General features: G+C 44.7%; 1 protein-coding gene across 1 annotated transcript; it reads right to left on the reverse strand.

Annotated features, from left to right (window-relative positions):
* Nucleotides 1-756: 756 nt before the first annotated feature.
* On the reverse strand, nucleotides 757-2,477 carry LOC125757254 (uncharacterized). The gene is made up of 2 exons (XM_049412688.1): nucleotides 2,375-2,477; nucleotides 757-1,247 (listed from the first exon to the last, which is right to left on the reverse strand). Exons 1-2 carry the CDS (start codon nucleotides 2,465-2,467, stop codon nucleotides 990-992), a joined length of 351 nt encoding a protein of 116 aa, XP_049268645.1. The 5' UTR covers nucleotides 2,468-2,477; the 3' UTR covers nucleotides 757-989.
* Between the last annotated feature and the right edge of the window lie 9,377 nt (nucleotides 2,478-11,854).

The raw sequence follows: 11,854 nt of genomic DNA on the forward strand, positions 1-11,854 counted from the left end.
TAAGAAGTGCACAAACTGCATTCAAAGAGATGTCTTTTATGCAGATGTGCTGGTTTCAAAACTGGCTGGTACAATATTAGAGGCATCCTTTGTTGTTGTTGGCAGCAGTGAATGATAAGACAATGATGTAAGCAATGAGACAACTTGACTGCTTTTTATTATTGCAAGGATGATGAATTGACTCACAATGATGAATTAACAGAAGAAGATCAATTGACTCACAATACATTATGAAATATCATGTATTACTCTTGCATGTAAACTTTTATAGTCCACCAGAGAAACCAGGACAGAAAGTAGCTACACAGTGTTGTGCCCACGTTGCCCCTTTCGGTACTGGTTCGTTTTGTGCCTATAAGCGTTTACATGGATTACCAACCACAGCAAGTTTGTGCTCTTGCATGTACGAGTGGCTACTACATGAATAGAGCTTTTGTACACACCTGCCAGACTCGTACAGTCATCACATGGGTTCGCATTGTGAATAAAGTGCCGAAAACAATGCTCTGGAATGGCATTCAATGTTGCATGCACTGCTGCAAAATAACACAGGCTCTTTACAGAGTCACTATGGTCTCAACAAACTAGTCCTCCTACGATTTGCGGCAGAAACTGAGCATGCTTTTGCCTAACTGCTTGGTACAATTAGCATGCTCTCAATGAACGAACACAATGAAGATTTTGTCAGAATACAATTCCTGCAAGAACACAAGTACAGGGGATAGGTATAGGATCGAATACAATGCAAGTGGCTACTTTGTCATGAGAAACACCAAGAGCTTCTTGTGTTTCACGTTTCTGTGCACATCTCGCAGGAATGTAAACCCCATTACATCGAGTCGTGCCCAGCTGTGAACCACTACAGAGCGTGATCCTGCCTTTGCCTACCCGCCTGGTTCATGTCTACTGCAGCCGTATCGTCGCTATTGTTGTTGTAAAGGTCCGCATATTCTCATTCGAGTTCTTCAGTGCAAGGGATGTCGTCTCGCTCAGGCAGCTGCTGCCAACACCGAGGTTGTGAAGCACGACACAAACTGCGATGATCTTCGACGTGAAGAGTGGGCCATAGTACAGTGTTCTGTACCTCTGCAAGCACCGAAAGTGGGCCTTGAGGGCTCCAGTGCACAGTTATACGACGCACCGCAGTGAAGAGTGGGTGCGGTGGAATCGGGCAGCAGAGGATTCTGCAGGATGTGCTCCAGGGATGGGGTTAAGCAGCCAAGGTTGAAGCGAGTATGCACTATCACCTGTGGAGGACAGTGTTTCAATTAGCATAATATGAATGTATACATGAATATGTACTATTCCTTTCTCACTTCTTTTAACTTATTCGAAGACATCGTGTCACTGATATGCACTGCTTTCCTTTTTTTTTACAGCTAGACATATTCACAGAATTGCTTGTCTGGTTAGGTTACATAATTACGGCTTTTGAAATGCTCCAACGAAAAAATGGCTTTATCAACTCAATTCCTTCGTCAGGAGGAATGACAACGAAGCTACTGAACTGCAGCCCTTAACCTCTTTCATAGAAAAGAAGGGGCGAGTGACAGAAGGCGCATCTTCTTTGGTGGTAAGGGTGTTGTTCTTTCTTTTGGGACTGATCTGCGGCTGCAGACGGTCAGCGCACTCAAGGCTTGGTTTCCCTTAGATTTTTTTTTTGTGCTTAGGCCATCAATGAAACGTGACAGCAGCTTTCTTTTGCAACCGTTTGAGTTGTTTTTTAGCGCTTTTTATGAACCATGACTGAAATACGTTTGAGTTGTCAGTTGACTTATTTTATTGCTATATAGCACATGGCTGTGCTTGCTTATTTGTATTTTTTATACAAGTTGTCCTTTCTACACCTAACTGTATTTATGAAGTACAACATCTATGGCAGTTGTATTTGATGTATTATTTTTTTTAACATAGCCTCACAGTGTAACATTTTCTGTATCATCGCATGCTTACTATTTATTATTTCACCACTTTATAATAAAGGATCATACAATCTCTTCATGAAAGTTTATTTCATGCTTGACCTTTCATTGCACTAGTAGTCTTCCCCATGACCATAGAAAGACAAGTTGCCATTATACACTGAGAGCAAGTCGGATTTTTGTGTGCCGCCTCGGGTCTCAGTATGACTTGTTTTCTCAAATGTGTGCATGAGAGAATTTTCATTCAAGGTAACACGAGTGCCACTAAAGTAGATAGTGTTCGACCAAGGTAGCTGCCACTAATAACATACGGGGCAGAAATTTGGACAAAGAGACTTGAGTAGTTAAGAACCATGCAGCGTGTAATAAAATTACCATGAATAATGTTTTTGCTACACTAAGACACCACACAAGCATTCTCACGCTTGCATACCAAGCAGCTATTCACCAACCTGGCCACGGCGTCCACTGCCCAGTCCTGGCTCACGGTGGAGGTCTTCCACATAAAGGCGTCGTGCACGGGCCCCGAGTGCGAGGGCAGTCATCGGCAGGGTTGGTCACATACCTGCAGAGTGTTGTTTGCTTTGGAAGGAAGTCGGCAACAGCAATAAAACTAGCTACGTGCAGAACAACTGTAACTGTGTGGTCCAACGCACTTATTTCTCTCGAGTTGCTTTCGGAGCGCAGCTTCGACAGCTGTATCCTTCATTTTATATGTGGCAGTTACTGCATGTCTGCATATCACTGTTTATGAAATTAGAGCGCAATCAGCACGTTTGATTTCCTTTCATGCATTATTTTTCTTAAAAGCTACCACGATCAAATATGAAGCTCGATAAACTTTTTATGGTGTCACGTCACCCCTGCCAAAACTAAATAGTGACGGAAACTCCGTTTACCGCGACTACTGCGTTCTTTTCTATCACTGCAGTTGGAGCCACGGCAAATGTCGTTAAAATACTGGAGAGTGGCGAAAAGCTGTCGTTCACGTTCCTCATTTGCATTCTACTAACAGCATGCGCGAGATTTAATAAGATGAAATTTGTTCTCACCACCATGACGCTGAGGGCGTAAAAGTTCTTGCGGCAAAAGTAAGCAGCCTTGTTGCCATCGTCCTTTTCATACAGCCCACTTATGCACACGAACGTGTCGTCGACCACCTCAACGCAGCCTTCAAATCTTGCATCTATGTGGACAAAGCCTTCCTTTTGGCAGGGAGGGCCATCCACTCATTGCCGAGGCGCTCGACGATCGCTTCCATGACAGCATGAATCGTGAGACCCACACTGGACTAGCTTGTCGCCACGTCCTCGTTGTTCGAGATCGCGTCGTGGTAACTGCCGGTGGCGAACAAGCGAAGGGCGCAAAGCACTTGTAGCTCAACAAAAACAACAACAACGGTCGGGGCTGTTCTCGTGTCCGTACTCCGCCTCTCCAAGTCCTGGCGAAGCTCCCCGCACAGCCATCGCACACTGTCCTTCGTCAGCCGGCACCACAGTTGAAATAATTGATCGGTCATCACAAAAGCATCGCGGTACTCGCGATGCTTCCTGCAGCTCCAGCCACTACACAACAAAGGGCAGCGCCATTTTTCTTCGCTTATCTAGCGTTCTCTTGCGGCGAGAACCGCAAATTCGAACAAGCCAAATTAAACAATAACCTTTTATTTTAACAGGCAAGCTTCATGTACAACACTTTATAATATTACTAACCGAAAACATGCTTGTAAAGTAACTCACGGAATGGCATCTACACATACGTATGTGAGGCTGCACATCGAACAAGCAACTCAATTTACAACAATATGGCGGCCAATTTTGGGCACTTCATCGTTCTCACATTTTAAGCTGCAAATTTGGCAGGATGCAACGTCACGCAACGTCAATTTGACGCTACAAAAAGTGAGATCCTGTGACGCAATGGGCGCCATCAGTGCAATGTCCAATCGTGTTGCAGACATGGCGGCTCTTCGTCAAGCGAGCAGTAGTTTCGATAAACCGCAAGTTGACCGTAGGCACAGCTCAGTACTATATTTCGGTTTCGTTGTTTCACCCAAACCTTTATTTCTACATGACAGAGTACGGCGAAGCGTTACTTCGGAAAAAAATAACTATTTTTTGGCACGTTACGTCATCGCGGATTCCTGTGTCGTAACGCCATTGCAGCGCCACAATGCGTACGACCTCGCGTGACCAATCAAATCAGCAACATGGCGGAATTTGACAACATGGCGGAATTTGACAATGTCCAGAATAGCACCCCCGGTTATAGGTTTCGATGCATGGGCCATATGGCGAGCTTTTCCTCTAGAGTCAGTATATTTATTCTATGGCCTCGTCTATAAGCGTTTCTTCATTACCAGCGAGATGGCGCGATGTGCGCGCTAGGCGCTGGGCTTCAAATGTTGCCGCCCCGCTCCTGCGAACGCCGATGCCCTTTGCCCTACAGGGCGTGGTCGCGTCCGCGCTTATCTCAAGGAAAGAAGGGGGGCGGGCGCGGCGTAGAGCAGGGCGTTGTATGTCTTGTGCTTTCACCGCGATGTCCGCGCCGAAGTGCCGCGTTTGCGAAAGGAGGGCGCTGTTCAAACAGAAATAAGTAACAAGTGCGACGTTTAGTTCGCGCTCGTCCTGTGTATACCTGTTCGTTCGTTTCGTGCGTCCTGCATTATGTTTCAGCAGTGCGCTTCAAGTATCGAGCTGTGACGCATGATAGTTCGCGCTCGTCTTGTGTGCGTTCTTTTCGTGCGTTCTTTTGAGCTCGAGCGACGAGCTGGCAATTTCGAGCTGTTTTCCGTTCGCGTTACATTCCAATTTGTTGCTGTCACATTCATTGCGTCGCCGTTGCGGCGAAACTGTGACTTTTTTTTGCACTAATGCTTTCTAATGCTTTCTCACGCTGGTGAGAAATGCCTCAATCTAGGAAAAAAGGAGGGGTAGTGGCATATCATCGCATCCACAATTGCATCAAGTGTCTGTGCTCTTTGCTAACGCCAGGAGTGTTCTTAATAAGCGCTGTGCCCTCTCATCCATAATAGATACATGCGATGCGAAAATAGTGGCTTTAACTGAAACGTGGCTGTCCGCGCAAACGCTTGATTCGGTTTTTAACTTTCCAAACATAACGTGGAACACTATGCCGATACGTCTTTCCCCTTTTTCACAGCAGAGTGAAGATTTCCTTAATATATGCTCCGTTTTTTGCTTCACGCAATTAGTAACTCAAGCCACCAGAATTTCAAGTAATGTAGCTAGCACTCTCGATTTATCCTGACCTCGCCTCCCATATCACATACTTACCAGGAATCAGCGACCACCTCTCGTTAAACTTTGAAATCAATATTAGTCCTATTAAAAAGACTAAACTGCGGAAAACCATACGAGACTACCGGAAAGCTAACTTCGAAGCAATAAATAATGAACTAACTCACTTCTATGATGACTTTATTGCCAATTTCGAATCTCGCTCAGTTCAGTCCAACTGGGACTTGTTCGCATGCACAGTCCATAAATTAACCGAGAAATACATCCCTAATCGCACATTCATTTCCAATCCCCAAGCGCCATGGTACTCCAGTCATCTAAAACGCCTATCTAACAGAAAAAAAGCGTTTCTTTCGTTTAGCTAAATACTCACCTTCACCTTCGCGCTGGGAAACCTACAAATCTGCTTCAAACACCTATTTAAGAGCTCTAAAAACTGCTAAAGACACTTAACTAGAACGCTACCTGAAACACTAAATAGAAAGTTTTGGCAAATAATCAACCCAACCACTACCAACACTATATCACTAGAAGATTCATCTGGAAATAGTGTTCCCGATAACATGTGCGCTTCAGTTATCAATGATTCATTTACTAGCCAGTTCTCTAAATCCGGTAAATGAATGCCGTGATCATCGAGGTACCTGGAATCATAAAGTTAATAGATAACTTACCATTCCACTCCGCTCCTGGCTATGACTGTATTAATAGTAAATTCCTTAAAAGCACTAACGTCGCTAGTTCTGTGATATTAACTAAAATCTTTGAACAATCATTGAGTTCTTGTCAACTTCCAAAGGAATGGAAAATAGGGAAGGTGGTTCCAATCTATAATTCCGGCTCCAGAAATTCACCTCTTAATTACCGACCCATATCACTTACAAGTAATTGTTGCAAATTATTAGAACATGTAATCTTCACGAATCTCGCTAGCTTTCTGGAGTCTAACTCATACTTTGCTAATGCGCAACATGGTTTTAGAAAACCTTACTCCTGCGAAACTCAGCTGGCTTCTTTCACTCATCGTCTGCATCAAAACCTGGATCGCTCATCCTGCGCTGACAGTATTTTTTTAGATTTTAGCAAAGCGTTTGACATGGTTTGCCATAAATTACTGCTCTTTAAACTAAGCTTGCTAAATATCGGCATTAACCTTCTTAGATGGATAGAACATTTTCTCTCTAATCGCTTCTAATTCTTAACTGCTAATGACCACCATTCGCCATTCACTGAAGTACAATCAGGCGTTCCTCAAGGTTCCGTATTGGGTCCTTTATTATTTCTTATATATATTAATGATCTAACTACTTCAATAACCTCTAACATACATCTCTTCGCAGATGACTGTGTTATATACCGCGAAATAACTGATGCTGATGATACTAAAACACTTCAAGCTGACCTAAATAATATAGCTAACTGGTGCAATAACTGGTTAATGGAACTTAATATCAGTAAATGTAAAAGAATGCACGTATCCAGAACTAACTCGAATCCTAACACCTATCATATAAACAACATTCCCTTAGATTCCGTCATCTCCTATAAATATCTTGGCGTACACATCACAAATAACTTAATTTGGACAACTCATGTAGAGTACGTCATTAACAATGCTAATCGCATGCTCGGCTACTTACGACGTAACTTTTCCAAAGCACCCTCTTCCTTAAAACTAATGCTTTATAAGTCTCTCATACGCTCCAAACTTGAGTGTGCATCTGCCATATGGGATCCCAGTCATGCTAACCTTATCACCTCTCTTGAACTAGTACAAAATAACTCTGCTAGATTCATCCTCTCTAACTACAACCGCACTGCCAGTATAACCTCAATGAAAAATAACTTATCACTTATTCCATTGGCTCACCGACGCAAAGTCGCGCGTCTTTCGCTATTTCATAAAATGTTCCACCATCCAACACTTAATAATGACCTCATACTCCGGCCTGTGTACATTTCGAACCGCGTTGATCATCGTAATAAGGTAAGAATCGCGTCATGCCACGCTAAGTCTTTCTTTCAGTCGTTTATTCCCCGTACATCTCAGGATTGGAACCATCTTCCCTCAAGCGTCGCAACCATCACTGACTGCAAACTTTTTCACGAAACATTCGATAATATTGTATAACCAGGAAAATCTGTTTCCTGTACTCACTGCTCCTGTTTGTTTATTTTTTATTCTTTTTCTTTGAAATAACTACTATTATTTGTATAACCTGGAGAAATGTTCTGTTACCTGTATTCATTGCACTGTTTTATTTTGTATTTTTCATGTATTGTATCCACTCCCCTCTTCAATGCCATTTGGCCCTGAGGGTATTATAAATAAATAAATAAATATGACTTGCTTTACTAATATACTTATGTAGGGCACGTAGGCATCGCCGTCTGAACGCTGTAGAGCCGTTTTGCGCTTGAGTACCCAGCGCCTCCCAGTAAAATGCAGCTCCAGCGGGCAGTATCCAGCGCGACGCTGGGGCCATAATCAAGCATGGCACTGAACGCTGGTACCCAGTGGCGCTGGGTTTTGCAATAGGGATGCCTTACTCTCTCCCCTCCCCCTCAGCCGACTTCCCTTTCCTGCCCCCTTGCTATACTATACAAGGCTATGCTATGCTCTTCTAGCGTGCCTGAATAGCCGACAGGATCGAGTCTGGCCTCGCGAGGAATTTTTAGATGTGAAGCATCTTATAGCGAAGTTCAATCCGGTGGTGGTGGTGGTTTGTGGCGTGACCACCCTTACTGCGCATGCGCAAGCCCTCTCCACACACCTCCTCTCCCTCTCCACTTCCCATTCCCCCCCTCTTTCCCCTTTCCCCCTCACACTCTCCCCTTTGCCTCTCTCCCCCCCTCTTCCCTCCCCTTCTCCACTTCCCCTCTCCCCTTGCCACTCTCCCCTTCCCTCTCCATTCCCCCTCTGAAACGCGGGCTCTACATGCCGAAACGCTGCTTCGCATCGCCCCTTTAGCGGGAGATGGTGTGATTTTTTTCCCTCTAGAATTTTTTTCTCTATATTTAGTTCTCTTTCTTCCTCCTTCTCTTTCTTTCTCTCTCTCTCTGTACTTGTTTTCTCACCCATCAGAGTTATTGCTTCCCGCGCCGGAGCAATAGGCGCACGTGATTTGACAGCGAAGCACAAGATGAAGACGACGACGATGAAGAAGAGGACGAAGTGAGCATCTGGTCTCGCGGTGCAGCTGTGGCATTAGCCGTTGCTAGGCACCGCTATTCGCTCGGAGGGTTGTCTTTGTACAAACCAAAGTGTTTACGGCTGGTTTAGACAGCATGTTAAAATGTGTTAATGAAAGGTGCTACGGGCTCCCGTGCCAATATTGAGCACTGAGGAACGCCTATTTGAAAGTTTATATGAAGATGTGGAATCCTAATGAATAATGTAAACAAAGAATACAGTGCACTGATAGGCGACTTCAGTGCCAGCGTAGGCAAAAAACAGGCCGTACATCAGGCAGTAGGAAACATGGTATGGGTTTTCGGAATGACGGAGGGTAGTTATTCGAAGTGTTCGCCGAACGCAATAATTTACGGATCACGAATACCCAGGACTAGACAACCGGAAGTGTCCGTGGACAAGTCTAGAGGGCGAGGCTCAAAATAAAGAAGCTTCATACTGCGCGCTCACCCTCGCATCGTACAGGGTGTGGAGGCACCCGACAAGGTGCGATGCATGTGGCGCAGGACGCCGAGGTCACCAATTAGTCTCCAGTTGATTAGGAAACAGAAGAAACTGGTGCACGACAAACCCGTCAATGAATTAGTTGTCAGGGAGAAAGATCTCGATGTATTACTTTGCATTGCCATAAATGTCCCAAATTACGGCTACGTTTTCCTAAGACGAACGCTTATAAGGCTCACGAGTCGAAAGGGCTTAATAAGCCAAGTAGATCAATCACGGAGGTAACGCGACACCGGATGAGGTGATGATGAGAGCCTTAAAGTGAGGGGACACTCTATATTCCAAAGAGAAATACGAAGCAAGATTTTACCTGTTTGCTTCAAGCTATGTCCCATGTTTGACGCATGAACGCAGCCATTCGCCCAAAGTCCTCTTACTCTTGCTCTCCATATATTTGGTGTCCATCCCGTTCTTATTCCGTTGTTACAATTAAGGCGAAATTGTTATGCAGCTTATTAGCACAGTACAGCGTCGGCGGCGCGTACACAAATGCTACCAAAAGCCAGCCATATAATGAGTGTGTGACGACAAGCAGGCTACTGTCGGTGCTCTGCTAAACGCTAGCTGTGGGAAATGTCGTTTTTTTTCATATAGGCATATAGGGACACATAGGCATATAATGTCCTGGTTCGTAAGAAGTACAACACATAATAAGGTCTTATCGCACACCGCGCACACCATGCATGATGCGATGTCGACTCGAATGAAACAACACGACAGAGCGTGCGGGCTACGTGCGCTTGGCTGGATGAATATATCCAGCAAGCCCAAGCAGACAACAAGGAGGTGAGTCTGGCAGAGTGGAGTTCCAGGAAAATTGTCCCCTCGTGATGTTGACCCAGTTAATAGCCGACAGGTCTGTCCTAACGAACTAAAGATCTCAAACGACGGCGCTGCGCGCACTACGTTTTAGGTTCTGGTATGCTTCCGGACGTTTAACGATATAAGGTGGCCGGTTATTTCGTACATGGTGTCTCCGCCAACGCCTCTGGTTCAAAACGCGCTTAAAATTTCAGCTCGCGTTATCCGACTGATGGATGAGCAAACAGGCTCCGTTTGGTCACCTGTGATTGCTCTGTCCATACTTCGGCCTTGTTATGCCAGTGTTTGAGCTCATGTACGGACACATTTTCTGTTCCCCGGTGCGCGCATGGTACCATATGCTGCTTGACTTGTAGTACTCCAATTCGTAGTGCAGTGTAGAGGAACCAAAAAATTATGAATCTGCATATAACTGTCTGATGAGCTGCTATTGCTATTAACGCTTCGTGTTTCAGGTGAAATGTAATTGTTTTTCTTTTCTTACTTCAGTGTAGTTTCCCCTGAGAACCTATCACATAACGCTACACTTCGCTATCGCGTTGAATGCATCGATATTCAGGCAGATCCCTCGTTTACTTTCGTGCTTATTGTATTATCTTACATCACTGTTGTCTCATTTATTTTATATAAAGGCAGCGTTTGAGAAACGTGTCGATCTCTCCACAGTTTTTCTTTTCTAATAAAAATTTCTAACTATAAACGAAATTGCATGATTATTCTATAAGCAAATAATTTACACGCCGGTTCGGGGCTCAATCTGTCGAGCTTACATTTTGACTCTTACCGAAGAGAATAGACCTTATGCAAAATCTGCTGTCATCTAGCGGCCGCCGTGCGCATTTCCGCTATGTTGGAGGCTAAGCGCACCCCGCATTTGCACACACGGTGCGTACGTATCGACATGTGGCGGCTGATAGAAACGGCATGGCCGACATATTTTCGCGTGCCGTGTTGTTCAGGTTGCTAAAATTGGGATGCTGAAAAAAGTTTTGTAGGAAACTAACCTCCCTGTTATTAGATTTACTCGCGGCCGACGAGAAGCGGAAGATCGTTCCGTTTCCCCGGCTAATGCTTATGACTAACGCCGTGCTTACGTTCGCCGTTCTTATTATATGCGCTATGTGACATCATTGGCACTCATCAAAGAACACATTTTCGTGTCATGCCAGAAGCAGACAGTTTTGGCGCCGTCTGCTTGCAGGCACAGACGAACCGCGGCTTCGTGTACGAGCTTCAAAGCTGCATCGCGGCTGCTCGCACATGTCTGCGCTGCCGTTAAAACCATTACTTTGTTTATTACATTGCGATAACAGTTAGTCACATTTTAGACAGGTAGGTCGAGCGCGTTATTGATTCTCAGCGATCGGACCGATTGTGTTGGAGCGTGTTGTTTGTAGTTGGTTTTCGATTGCGGTGTTTAACAAGCTATAGCATTTTGTGGAATGCTTTGAGCGCGTATTGCTTCACTATGCGTATTTTTCAAGGCTTTCAGGTGCTATCACTGCCGAATTCAGAGGGGCGGCGCGGATGGCCTGACTTCGAAAAAAGTTTATACCCCAAGATGAGCACATATCAAGCTCTTCCAGAAGTAGATCCCCCTTCGGAAAAATCCTGTATTCACCCCTATGTGCTATGCAATGATAACAGATGCCTGTCCGTGGTACTTTTGTATGAAATTGAGAAAAGATGTTCCGGCAAATGTGTTACACTCGGCCATGGGTACGCTACCATTGGTTACGCGCTGACGTGGTTGCGCGAGCGTTCAGTCGGCGACGCAAAAAAACGGGTTGAAATTGTAAGGTGCCAGCAGGCCTCAAAGCGACGATGCGAACGCGAATATTTTTGGCGTATCGTGTTATTCACAAGCACATGTCGGAAGGCTATTCAATAAAATACCAACTAACCGGCAGCCATTTCTCGCAGCAACTATACACTTTAAAAGCTCACTTTTCACGTGCTTGAGAAGTGGTAATTTCTTACATTTTAATAGTGCGGTAATTGTATACCTAACATACGTCGGTGACTGCAGCAGCGAAATATTTTTGCTTCAAAAATAAAAAAAAAACAGGACAAGGTTTATTTAAAATAAATGCACACTGGTAGACGTACGGTGTCCCTTATGAAATACACTTTGGAATGGGCCAACAGAACTT

This window comes from Rhipicephalus sanguineus, chromosome 2 (genome assembly GCF_013339695.2).
Source record: "Rhipicephalus sanguineus isolate Rsan-2018 chromosome 2, BIME_Rsan_1.4, whole genome shotgun sequence".
NCBI lineage: Eukaryota > Metazoa > Arthropoda > Arachnida > Ixodida > Ixodidae > Rhipicephalus > Rhipicephalus sanguineus.